The following is a 13,262-nucleotide window of genomic DNA, read 5'->3' on the forward strand; positions in this document are numbered from 1 at the left end:
AAAAAAAAAAAAAAAAAAAAAAGCCGCTCAGACTCCCGCCCGAACTGCCGAAGCAAAAAAAAGCGCTCCTCCTGCCACGCACCCCCAAGGATCCTCTTGCACACCCTCTGGGGTGTGCGCACCCCACTTTGGAGACCACTGCTCAAGGGGTGAACCCTACATCCTTCCCTAGGAGAATCAAGCTCGGCTAGTCCATGCAGACTAACAGCAAGTGGGTTTCAGGGGAGAGAATGGCAAAGCCAAAACTGGGCTGGTTTTGAACACGTAAAGTGTTCACTGAAGACAGCACAAGGGGGCCCAAAGAGCAGCACAGCCGGGGGGACCTGGATCAGCCTCGCCTCAGCCACACACCTTGGTGGTGAGCGACGGGTAGCTCTTGTTGACTTTCCGCAGGCCATCCAACATTTTAGGGAGCTCCGAAGGGTTGACTGGCTCCACGGCTATTTTGATGACAGACGTGGTGTTGAACTTCAATGGACGGAAGATCTGAGCCTGAAACCAAATCAGAACTATCAGTAAGATTCTGGTGACAAGGGAAATCTCTGCTTTGTAGGACGACCACCCCTTGGAGCCTGGAGTCAGCCACAGGACATGCCCATCATTGCTGGGACAGCACCATGAGCAAGTGCAGGCTAGTAGGAGCCCAGCTGCATTCATAGTGGGGTTTGGTGTATTGACAGACACAGCCAGGCACCGTGAAGACTGACAATCCACAGTGGGGCTGCCTTGCTCATGGGAGAAAGTAACATTCTGGTTGGAGGAAATCGCTGCCCCCCAAGCTGACCATCCTAGACCGCCAGCACGTCTGTCGCCCCTTGACACTCCCCTACTCAGAACGATGCTGAGTCACACACGGTACCTCCTCATTGCCTCTAGGCTCTGTGATGGTTGCAGTCTTCACAATGGGCTGGTCCACCCCCTCTATTAGGATCCAGTTGCCGGCAGGGACTCGGTTCACCTCTATGTGGTATCTGAAATACAGAATGGGATAGCACACCCATTAGTCACCGCTGTCCACGCCTCCACGGCCCCTCACAATGCTGTCCCGCTCTGTTCATCCGCCCTCATCAAATCGCAACCTCTCGCCCCCTGGTTCTCAGACAAACACATCTGCACCTTCTTCCATGCTGCCTGCTCCCTGTGGCACAACGCTCCTGTGCTGAGCGGGAGACTGGCTGCACTCCTCTCCTGCTGCAACTCCAAGCACGCAGATAAAGGCCCCAACCAGGTTCTAGATGGGTGCTTATGTCTCTGGCCAGATTAACCCATCGCTGGGTCCTAGCCTAGGCAAACATGCACTTCTCCTGGCCCGGAGGGGTTGGGGAAGGGCTGGAGAGTCAGCGTGCCCCACACTCATCTTGCAGCGGCAGCTCCTGTCCTGCAGGGGGCGGGGCCTGGCTCCCTGCTTCAGGTGTCACAACCTGGTGTATGGGGGTCGCAGCACCACTTGGGTTTGGCCAGCCCTTCAAACCTGAGCGATGCTGGGCCCAGCCCCACAGGATAGGAGCCCCCTACACGCTCGGTCTCCAACCCTCCCACACCCCACCAGGGCCGCCCCTATGCACCGGGCCAGGATTAGCCTCGTGGTGCTGGGGTGGAAGGTGCATATTTGTGATGATGGATCACAAAAAAAGGAGCATGCAGTTGGCGGGTCACTTAGTTAAAAGTTTGGGACCCACTGATCTATCGGATAATGGTAAAAGAGAATACAAACGCATCTATAGCTGTGCTGATCACATCCCTCTCTGCACCCTTTGAATGTCACTTATCCTCTCCCATTGTAAGATCTTTGGGGCTCAACGGGCATTTTGGATCAATTTCATAAACTCAACGGAGCCCCAATCCAGTCCGTCAATCTGGGACTTTTCCCCGCACTAAATGCACCCCTCCCCGCCTCCAAAGCCCCGAGCTTTTCTTCCGCACACTGCAGCATCAAGAACAGCAGCAGTGAGTGGGGACTCCTCTCCCAGATTGCCAAGGTTTGTCCTCTTCACTGATCCCCTGGTACCTTGCCACCGAGATCCAGAGCCGTCCCACAGTGCAGATCTGGGAATCCTCTTCATCCTCCAACGTGTAGTTTTCTCCCAGTACCTTCACGGGCTGCCCTGCATGGATGGTCCCACTCAGCACCCTACCAAAGGCGTGGAACTGGACCCCGTCGTCTGTGCTGTACATTTTCGTGGTGTGACACATTAGTGGACCCTTCCCCCCCAAAAAGAAAGCAAAGTAAGTCACTCCCAAGACATACACTCACAAAGCAGTGATTAGACCCACGTGGGATTATCAGGAACTCTGTCTGAAAATCCACGAGGAACAGTTTTTGGGTCCTCAATTTTCTTCCTCTGCCTGGAATTCCCTCCCCATTGGGCAGACCCCTTGAAAGAGCATGGTTACGTGCATTTCTCCGGTGAATACTGAGGCAGATTGGTGCTTTCCTCATGCAGACACCACCATGGAAGCCTGTAGCCGTGCTACCTCACAATACGATCCCTGACATCGCAAACTGAGAAGTTTGGGCCAGGCCTCTACCTGGATGGACCACTTTAGAAAGGGGGGTTGGAGAGAAGAATGCCATTGCTGAACTGCCAAGTCACGCCTTAGCCTAAGACCCAGTGCTAGAATTTCTGTGCTGCTGGAGGTCCCATATTTCAGATGAGACACAAAACCCAGGTCATGCCCGGGTCGCATGACAGTTTGCACTGGTAAAACTCTGCTTGGGTAATTAATTTTCACTAGTTACACAGACCTTAACCGGGGTACGGCACTCTGTCTCTCTCTCAGCAGTTTAAAGGCGATGATATACTATTTACAGGTCAATTCTTCACTTTCCTTCCTAAGCTGCTGTCTAGCATTGGTGGGACTGTTAAACAGCTGCCGAGTGCCACCCCAGAGGAAACTACATTTGAAGAAGTGATCCCTTTAGTACAAAAGACAATATAAAGGCAGATACTCTGCTCAGGCTAGCTCAAACCAATTTTTCAGGTCAGATTTTCATGCAGAGAATCCACCTTCATCTAAAATGGCAAAATAATTGTCCACAAAAGGTCCCTAACATCCAGCCATCACAGTGCAGTTCTCAACTGCTGGGAAGTTCTGCCCAAATCTCTGCCTTTCCCTGCACATTGTCCCAGAATCCTCTCTCTCTACGGCTGCCCTGGCAGGTTGCTGAATTTCTCAGAGCGGAGAGATTTGCTTCAGTAGCAGAGGAGAGATTGTGAAATGCTGCTGGATGCCTCTCTAGGAGGCGGCTGCCTTGCCGACCCCAGGGAAGGAGGACGTCTCTGCTACCCCATGCTGCTTTTGGAGACGTAATGGTAAGTGAAAGGGGTCCTTACATCAGGGTCACACTCGCTCATGGCCTCCCCCAGGTCTGAGTCGACGCCGCCGGTGTAGGTGTGCTCGATTTTGGTCTTGGCTCCCACCTTTGGGGAGGGAATGTGCTGCACACACATGTCCACAAAGCCTAGGAGAGCAGAGCTGCATGAGAATGCTGCTAAGTGGAGGAATCCAGAGTTTAGCACTGAGGGGGCTTGAATAAAACACAACATCTTTAACCCGGAGGACTAGTCAGTCTACAGTCCTGGGTGACACAACTCACTTGGGAGCGGACAGCTTATACTGGAACTGCCAACAGGACACACGGTGCTGCTGGCGAAGGATCAGTGAACCTCCACAGGAAGCCAGCCCTACTGGTTTTTCACTGCACATTGGGGCATTCAGGGGCAGCCTTTCAGGAGAACACGCTAAAGGCAGAGTTGAGGGCATGTGTGCGCAAATGAATTACTTTCAGGGACTTCCTGGCATATTGTACCCAGTGCAAATCAATGTCACGTACAACGTATGGCCTGGAAACTATACCAGAGCTTCTGGGCACCTAAGTCCCACTTTCTCCAAAGGGGAAAGTCGGTCACCTGAGTTTAGATGCAAAGGCCAAGACCTTTAAAAACTAGAAACCGACAATTCAGCTCTAAATTCAAACGTAGGCACCGAAATAAGCAGCCTGACTGGTGGAGCAATGGACACCACCAGCACCAACTGAGAAGTGAGGGGAACCTGCAACGTGGGGACATCACCACTGAAAACGGAGCCCTAATGCTCTGCCAACAGCAGGTTAAACTGGCACCTGGGGCATCCAGCTACCCGCCCAGAGTGCTGGCAAGAGCACTGCACGGCTACAGGAGCCCAGCAGCTAGGGCAAGGGAGAAACAGGACTTACCTGTGAACTCCCCAAAGAACTTCTTGCAGACAAGCCTTAGCAGGGGTCGAATGTTTAGCTTCAGCTCCTCTTTGGTCAGGTGGATGCCCAGCTCATCCAGAGTGTGGGGGAGGGTGGTGTCCACATCACCAACCACCTGTGGAACGGCACACACCACCACCACAGTTACTGAGAGGTTCACTGCCATTGTCTCCCGGGTGCAGACAATGGTACATCCGAGCCATTCAAATGGCGATGGGCTAGGACATCAGTGTGAAAGGACTGGGGGGCCTGCAGCTAACATCTGGCCTTTTAGCCTGGGAGAGGGGTTCAGATCAGTTTAGTTCCTGCAGTGAAACTGGTTGGGTAGCTTAAAGTTAGTACTTGGTGGTCACTGGGACACATCCCAAAACCAGCGCACCTGGTGCAGGTCCTGCTGAGGAGAGCACCATGAACGGAGGGCGTATTTGGAACGAGGAGCAGAATAGGTGCAGGAAGAGAAGGGGCTGCCCCCTCAGACACAAACATTTGTGACTGTGGAATTTTCCTAACAGGACAGCAGACAGATGTCATATGTAGCGCCATCTAGTGTTCAGTCTTTAAACACTCAGTGACAGATACTACAGGCTTCAATTACTTGGTACTGCAGTCACATGAAAGGAAAGGGGAAAGCAAGCGTGTACCTGCGCCAGGATCTTGTACAGGGGCTCTAGGACAAACTCCACAAAGCTCCGCTGGGAACTGCTGGTCGGGGCCTTTTTAGTGAACTTTCGTCTGTGCAGGAAAAGCCAAAAGGAAAGATGTGAATGGAAAATGCTCTGCCACCCAAAAGCACTATGACCTCTGTGATATGTACACTAGCCCCTGCGTGCCTGGATATTCGTATTTCCCCCCTCCTTTCCTGGTCCTTACGCAGAGTGTAAGATCTGCAGGGCAGGGAATCTGACCTGACCTGTCCCGGGGAGCTCTGTGCACTCCTATGGAGCTACACGCATTATTCAAAAAAAGAGACCCCAATGAACCCTCATGGGCATTTCGTAGGAACTGGTGGTCCCTAGGAATTGAACCTGCAACCCATCCAAGGTACCCCCAACCACTCAGAAAAACAGGAAATCGAGCCACATGCCATCCCGCATCCCCCTCCAAAATCCCGGGGAGCTAGAGCAGGCATGTCTATGCCCCAGGGTAAGCCCAGCAATGACAGCTAGCGATGCCTGTGGAGGAACATGAGCGCTCTGCCACCAACTGGCAGGACACACAGCAATGTGGATTCACACCTAGTAGAGGAGAGGCTCAACTCGGCCTCTTCCAACTCCTCTGTTGTTCTACAGGATGGGGGGGAGGGCAAGAGAGGCTGCTTGGACAGTAAGAAAGCTGGTGAACAAAGATCACTAAAAACACTACGTACGTCTTGGGGTTGAAGTAGATGTCACCCCAAAGCCGCTTTGCAAACTCCTGGTAATTGATGTCTCCTACAAGGGAATAAAGAAATAACCTCGGCTATCACACGATGAAATACCTCTCTCCATTCATGGGGTCATGTTTTCTTTGTAAATGGTCACGGGAGTTCAGAGCTGCAGAAGGGCGCTGGCTCGACAGCTCTGGAGGCTGAAATTCAGGCAGCTGCAGTGCAAGATTCCCTGACACCCACCCTCAGCAGGAAAACCATGCAGGGGTGAGAAGGGCGTGCGGGCTCTGTGGCCTGACTGCTGACAAGGGGATCAGTCAGGGCCCAGGGCGTTTGTTCAGTTCCAAGGGACACTGGAACTCTCTCAGAAAAATTATGACTGAAAAGAGCCGACCAACTGGATCCACTCGCTCTCCAACTGACTTAACGTCTCAAGCTAAGCACTGGAGGGCAGCTGGCATAGCATGATCTCCACCTCCCGCCCAGGCTCATTGCAATATTTTCTGCCTAGGAGCATCTCTCAGCATCCCCTCTCCCTCCCTTCCCTAGCTTTCAGATCTTAAATCCACACATGAATATCCCTCCTCAAATGCTCCGGGAATAGGCGGGACTGTAGCTCTAGATTTCACGTCATGCTGAGTTTACAAGTGATAAGACATCAGCACCCACTCACACCACTTCCACTAAGAGGACAGTCCATTAGCGTGCCTGACCAACCGCTGCCCGCATGCTAAATTAGCCTGAGAGTCGGGAAAACCTCAGGCCGGGCACCAAAGGATGCCACAATGAAAGAGGATCTTGTTTATTCCATCTTATGGTGCATGAGAGCGTCAGCCCCCTGATCTCTGAACAAAGGCTGCTTTTCATGCCCCCCAAAGTTGGGCCAGCTGCCTGGCAGCACCTCCTAGATCCCAACTTCACCACAACTGCAGCCCCGTGGAACATTGCGAACTGGGGACTCGCCGAGTTCTAGCTGGCCAGGCTAAGCACATGGCTATTCTTTTACTGCCTGCTCTTTCAAACCAGAGACTGCCTCAGGCTGGCATCGAGGGAGCAGAGATGCAAACCACAGCCAGGACAGTTACATAAAAAAGATCCAGGAGACAGCTAGAGGGCAAGACCCCCCAGGGCCAAGCTTCCGCCTCCATACAGCTGAGTCTCAAATCGGGAGAACAGGGCTTTCCTCAGGGCAATGCTGAAAGATTCTTAACCCTTTCAGCTCTGAACCATTTTGTTACCCCATGCAGAGTGCAGCACGTACGCAAGCGTTTATCTAGAACAGCGACAGTGGGTTTTCTCCACTATAGACATACGTACCACCCATTCCAATATTTACAAGATAAAGAATTACAGGAGAAAATATTTATCCAGCAATGTTCCTCATCAGGATTCCGGTTTCCTCAACAACCAGAAAGTGGCTGGTGAGAAATATCCCAATTGGGCTCTGCAATAACTCTCAGCTCCCTAAATGTTTCTGAGTGCCTGTGCTAGCATATAAGTGCATACACGAGCCAGCAGAGACCTGAGCTGCTGTAAGTACTTGAAAGGGCTCCACAGAAATGAATGGGACTTGAGATGTTGATGTGTGCATGGTTTTTGGCTGAGTCTTACCAAACGTGTCTGCATAAATCTTTGCAAAGGAGCCAAGCGTGAAGCAGATGCTGTACTGGGAACTGGAGAAGCAGACGTTCCCCAGAAGAGGGGAGAGGATCAGGTTCTCGTCAGTGGAATACATGCTGAAACAGAGAGAGCTTTTATGTACAGCATAATTCTATAGCGTGATGGAGCAAAGACTGGAGCTATAAACAGAGGAAGACACTGTCAATGAACCTAAACCCAAACCACTGGAGGAACTCTGCACCGCCCACAGGGGCCTACAAGAGGGCTCCAGCACTAAGGAGATGTGTTTTAGGGTTGGTTGCTGCACACACGCACACACACACACACACTTCATCCACAGGTGTTTTGCAGTTTAATTAACTATTGTTTTCTCTTTTTAAAACACATCAAACAAATGGAGAAGGAAAAAAAACTTTTGGACAATTGAGGGGAAGAGACCAACAGAGGACAAACAAAGCAGGGATGGAATAAAATGAAAATGTGAATCTGCAACATGCCACTATCCCAACTGCCAGTGCTGCTCTGTAGGGTGCCCGTTAAAGCAGCGGGCAGTAACACATGGTGTGTATGGAGAGCAGTGAAATACTGCCTTCCTCCCCTCTGCCCTGTTCAGCAAGGGCCCCACGGCACCAGGGGCACAGCCGTACGCAGGGCGGCTTGAGAGACAGCACTACTTCACAGGGGATTTAGCAGATTGGGACGCCCAAGTCCCATTACCTTTTAATAGAAATTGGACACTCAAATCCCTTGGTCAGCTTTGAAAAAATCTCAGCCCAGTCTCCCGCACCCTCTCCCAAAAAATTACATGCACACACTGCAGAAGAGTGAAGTCCCCTCCACCAAATGTGTGTTAAGTGAACAAATCCATTCCAAGTTACGTGTCTAGTGCATGCACTTGCTATGGGTAGAAACCATTCCATGACATGCGACTGTAATGACTTATACTTTTGATTTTAGCATGAGTGATGCTCAAACACAGACTCCAAGATGGACTAAGTGGGCCAAGGATACCATGCTCCAATGACCACCCCCCCCCCCTCACAAATCTGTACCTGATCAAGCCGTTGACCTCATCTACTATGTGTCGGAGTTTGTAATAGGCATCGGTGGGGGGAAGCTTCAGCTCCAGGATCAGCCGATCTATCTTATTAATGCACACGGTCACTGCCAGCCTCTCCTGCACTGCGTGCTTGATCAGCCTCTCTGTGTTCAGCATAACCTGCGGAAAACAAGGAGCATCACCAGACGAGCTAAAGCCCTTGATAACATGCTACATGGGGCGTGACAGACAAAGCAGTGACCCTTATCCAAGAGGCCAGCAGCCTGTAGAAAAGTCTAAGCTCGGCCACCAGTGACCTGCTAATAATCTGAATTTTAGAAGTATGTGTTTAACCCCACAGCATTCCTTTAAGTCACCCCTTCCAACACCTCTGATATAAATAATCATCTTTATTTCAGATGTGGGGGGAAGTGGAGGTACAAAGTAGTTAAGCGAGTAGTCCAAAGTCACAGTGCATCAGTGTCAGACCTGGAAATAGAACCCAGGAGCCATGACTCTCTGCTTCAATAGCTAGAAAATGCTCCCCTTTCTAAATCAGCCTCCAAAGAGCCCCCTCACTCATGCAAGTGAACTCTACACAGATTGCTTCAGCTAGATTGAAGTCAGGATCAAGGAGGCCAAGAGATTCTGAAATACATCCACAGGGGGTAAAAGAGACTAACACTTACCCCCTCGGCCGCATCAATGAAAAGCACAACTCCGTCCGAAATACGAAGGCCGGCAGTAACCTCATCAGAAAAGTTCACATGGCCTTCAAAACAAAAGCAATCAAAGCTCAGTGATCCCAGTTCACAGAGATCACTTGCTGGAGTGGGGAAAGCTGCCCCCAGCTGTGGGGACCTGTCATTGGTCACAAGCTTGCACTCCAGAGGGCAGGGGTGAGAAGAATGGTGTTCCTTTGCCTTGCAGAAAGCACCTCAGTTAATCTAGCAAGGGCACTGTTGCCAGCATTGTGTAGAAGGACCTTCCACACTGTCTAATGCTGAATTTTGCGACTACAGCAGGCTACTAATGTTGTTTTTAATAGTCATCTGTTTGCAACTGTAACTCTATCCCCAAAGCTTTGTGTAAATGCCCGAGGAAAGGTGGTAATTAAAGTAGTAATTTCAGAGCGGTGAATAATAAATAAATAATATATGGAGATATACCTATCTCACAGAACTGGAAGGGACCTTGAAAGGTCATTGAGTCCAGTCCCCTGCCTTCACTAGCAGGACCAAGTACTGTCCCTGACAGTTTTTATTTTTATTTTTTTTTGGCCCCAGAGCCCTAAATGGCCCCCTCAAGGATTGAACTCACAACCCAGGCCAATGCTCAAACCACTGAGCTATCCCTCCCCCCAATGAACTAGGTTAAGGAGCAGAGCTGGGCAGTAACCAACATAATCCCTGCAAAACCCTCCTCCCTCTTCTGGTGTCTTCTGTGCTTGTCTCTCCTTGGCTTAGACTGAAAGCTCTTTGGACACAACCGCGGTGTTATTTTGTAATGCGCTGTGTCAGTCTCCAGTCCCCGGCTGTTTTGTAACTCCATACATCAGAAGCAGAAGTGTGGCTCTGGTTAGAGCAGGAATGAATGCATTTCAGTATCTTGCCCAAATGGGCCATCTATTCAAAAAAGCTCAGTACGTCAGGCACCAAGTTCTTCTGAAAACCTAAGCGTAAGTCTCACAATTGCACTTTGGAAAAATCCGGCTCAAACGTGGGTGCCGAGACCTTGAAAATCTGGCCACACATCTACTTCCCATATATTTAAGTCACCTCTGCTGATTCAGCTCAAACACAAACAAGTTTCATAGGTTCTAAGGCCAACAAGGGACCATTCTGATCATCTTGTCTGACCTCAAAAAAAGAGAGAGAGCAATGTTCTCAGTCCTATTAGCCCTGAAGGAACTAGTCTAGCTACGAGAGCATGAGCTGAAGCCTATGCTGCCTTAAGCATCAGAAACAAAAAACTACCAGCTAAATTCCAGCTGCAAAATCCCTCTATAGCTGGTAGTGTTTTCAGAAGCAGAGAGCAGCCAGCTGGAAGGTCAGATTTGAAGCTCTGTTAGGGCTGAAATGGAATCACTAAGATTAAACATGAAACCCCAGGATGTCATCCTTGAAGGGAAACTTTTCAGTGTGTCATTGCACTTTATAAAGTCCGAACTGACTAACTGGTCTGTGAGATTTAAATAGACAGACATTGGATTTGAGAAAATGTAAACTGGTTTGGCGCAAAACCCCATTATGCCCTAGCTCCAAAGTCCCCCTAAGACCCTCCTTTGGTAGACAGTGGTTTATATTTTTAGTATTCCATTCATGTCTATGCACCTTCCTTCAGAAGACCTATAGGTTCTGTGAACTGGGGCCCATTTGTGGAAGCCTTTACTGAAACGTGCATTTCTTACACACCAGTAGCACCACTGGCTTTACTGAATCTAACTCAGAAGCAGGATTGCCAGGATTAAGCCCACAAATTGTTAGTGTCTGGATCAGCTCAACACACCTGGCGTGTCCATGACGTTGAAGAGAAAGGATTTCCCCTTGGTGTCTGGTAGAACCACAGTCACTGGGGTACTCTTGATGCCAACACCCCTCTGAAAGAAATGAAGTCAGGATTAGCAGATAAATTACAGTGCAACATGACTGGGGGAAGCGGCAGTCAGCCATGGAAAGAGAATTCATCAGACAAGACACAGAAAATCCCTCATCCATCCCAACGTCCCATCTCCTATCAGACTGGATTGGGCTGTTGATCCAGACACCCAGTAAACTTGCTCTAGCAGTGGCCAACACCCAGTTCATCCGAGGAGAAATCTCCTGAATACTGTACTCAGCTAACAGTGCAATGCTGTACATGGGAGAATAAATTCCTTCTGCCTCCCTTCTCGCTGCTGTCCCCAGGTCAGGCCCTGACACGTGAGCTCTGCCCATAGGCAATGTAAAGAAACAGTGAGGGGATGGAAATACCATGTTCACAGAACAGACCCAGAGATGACCCTGCACCAACATGTAATCAGTATGACCCAGGGCTTTTTTTTGTTAAATATAACCAAAGACCCCAGTCTAAAGGTTCAAATCCCAGAAAGCCCAGGGTTTATGAAAAATACAATCTGTTTATTCCGATCTCAGCCAATAACCCCTGCCCTGCGCCTTCCCTTCACAGACTGAACCCACTTGTGCCACTGGGACAGCCTCCAAAATTAAAGAGTTTACGTTTATAACTGTCCTCATCATCATCATCATCATGGCAAATCTCCCAGGGACACGGCCTCCTTGCAGATCGAACGCCACCCGCATTCTTAAGGAGTCTGTGTCTGTCTGACCTTACTGTGCCACTGAGGCTTTTGGTTACCATGTGATTGCCAAATGCGTAGTGGCCTTTCTTGGTACACACACTTGAGCATTCACTGGTCTTCCATCCAAATAATACATCCATCACCAATTTTACATTTACCTCCAACACGCAGGATATCAAATGGCCCTTTCACAACACTACATTGGCCATGTTAGCCTCAGCATCAGAGAAACTCTTGGCTGTTTCAATTACAAGGACAATTGACCAGATTGCCACAGGTAGTCAGCTTCAGTAGGTTTTTTTATTTAATTAAACGTGACTATTAAGGTTTTATATAGGGAGGCAAGAGTAATGGAAGGAAGATAAGGTTTGGTCTGCTTGTCATTGCCTTAAGCAATAAGATCCCTGGTTTATAGATCAACTGGTGCAGTGAATCAAAACGAACTTTCCTCCCAACATACAGGGCACAAGAGGTCACACTTGGAAGCATTACGAGTGAAGAATTTATTTTTTCATGTCTTTCTGCAGCTTGAGCGCAGTTTGCCGGAGTTAGAGCCTATCTCAAGGTGCACTCACCTCTTGCTCCGTGAACAGTATGTCAGTGTAGCAAAGCTGCAGAAACAGAGACAGTTCTCCGGGTCAGATCATGAAACAAGACGTTTTTATATCAAACATTTTAAAGTCTGAAACAGGAAGCGATGGCTGTTTACATATAAATAACACAGTAAATAAATGGCAGAACTAGGAACAGAACCCAGAAGCCTGGCTTCCAGTTCTCGGCTCTAACCTTTAGATCGCATTCTCCCTCATGCACAGAATCTCTCCACTTGAATGTGAGCACCCTCTGCCCTCCCGTCATCCTGAACGATCAGAACATACTGAGATGCCACTTACATCCTGGTCGTAGCGCTTCCTGATCTCTGGGTGCGTCTGCTCTATCAGGCAATCCACAAAACAAGTCTGAAAGTATCAAAAGGCAAGAAAAAGCATGGTGACCTTATGGGTGATAAACAGATATAGATGGGCCACCAAATCTTTGCTATTTTAGCCAGAGAGGTGGGAGGGAGCGGAGCTGGTGGCTAATTGTATGTTATTTGAAGTGGAGTCTCTCTGATAGCAATCTCTCAAGGGACTAAAACTATCAGACTAGCGAGTAGCGATAAAGTAACTGACAGATCATTACTACTACTACAGTTTTACTATGGGCCCACTCAGGATGGGGGCCCCACTGTTTGGGGACCAGTACAAACATAAATAGATATAGTCTGAGCCCTGAAGGGCTTCCAATCTAAAACACACAAGAGATGAAGGGTCACGAACAACCCTTAACCAGGGGGTGGGGCTACTCAGGAAGACCAGGGCTTTAAAAAGACCGCTCCTAAGCGACCAGAGAAGCTAGTGAACAGGAGCAGCTAACAGGGGAGTTTTGTGAGGAAGTTTACAGGGGGAGTGTGATGGTGGGGGCGCTACATACCACTTAACATTTCTTACAGTTCTTTAAACTTAAGCTACAAAACATCCCCATATAAAAACAAAACAACAACAAAGGAACCAGCTGCAGAAGTAAAAAGAGAATGCAGGCAGAAGTCCAGCAACAGAGTGGGGGCTACCCAGTTTATTGCACCCAATGCAGCATGTCTGATTACCTGCCCTATGGGCTGGTGGTGTACGTATGCATTCGGTGCAAGGAGCTCCTGGCC

General features: G+C 49.4%; 1 protein-coding gene across 1 annotated transcript in view; it reads right to left on the reverse strand.

The window, feature by feature from the left end:
• Nucleotides 1-13,262, reverse strand: part of EFTUD2 (elongation factor Tu GTP binding domain containing 2) — a 36,618-nt gene that overhangs the window by 10,339 nt on the left and 13,017 nt on the right. The window contains exons 6-18 of the mRNA XM_024202135.2: nt 12,457-12,522; nt 12,139-12,174; nt 10,771-10,861; nt 8,952-9,034; nt 8,276-8,442; nt 7,215-7,339; nt 5,604-5,667; nt 4,879-4,969; nt 4,217-4,352; nt 3,336-3,463; nt 2,009-2,202; nt 860-971; nt 352-492 (exon numbers count right to left, since the gene is read on the reverse strand). Of these exons, the coding sequence (XP_024057903.1) occupies nt 352-492; nt 860-971; nt 2,009-2,202; nt 3,336-3,463; nt 4,217-4,352; nt 4,879-4,969; nt 5,604-5,667; nt 7,215-7,339; nt 8,276-8,442; nt 8,952-9,034; nt 10,771-10,861; nt 12,139-12,174; nt 12,457-12,522 (1,434 nt within the window). The remainder of the gene's footprint in view (nt 1-351; nt 493-859; nt 972-2,008; nt 2,203-3,335; nt 3,464-4,216; nt 4,353-4,878; nt 4,970-5,603; nt 5,668-7,214; nt 7,340-8,275; nt 8,443-8,951; nt 9,035-10,770; nt 10,862-12,138; nt 12,175-12,456; nt 12,523-13,262) is intronic.

This window comes from Terrapene carolina, unplaced genomic scaffold, assembly GCF_002925995.2.
Source record: "Terrapene carolina triunguis isolate 2854851 unplaced genomic scaffold, T_m_triunguis-2.0 Scaffold495, whole genome shotgun sequence".
NCBI lineage: Eukaryota > Metazoa > Chordata > Testudines > Emydidae > Terrapene > Terrapene triunguis.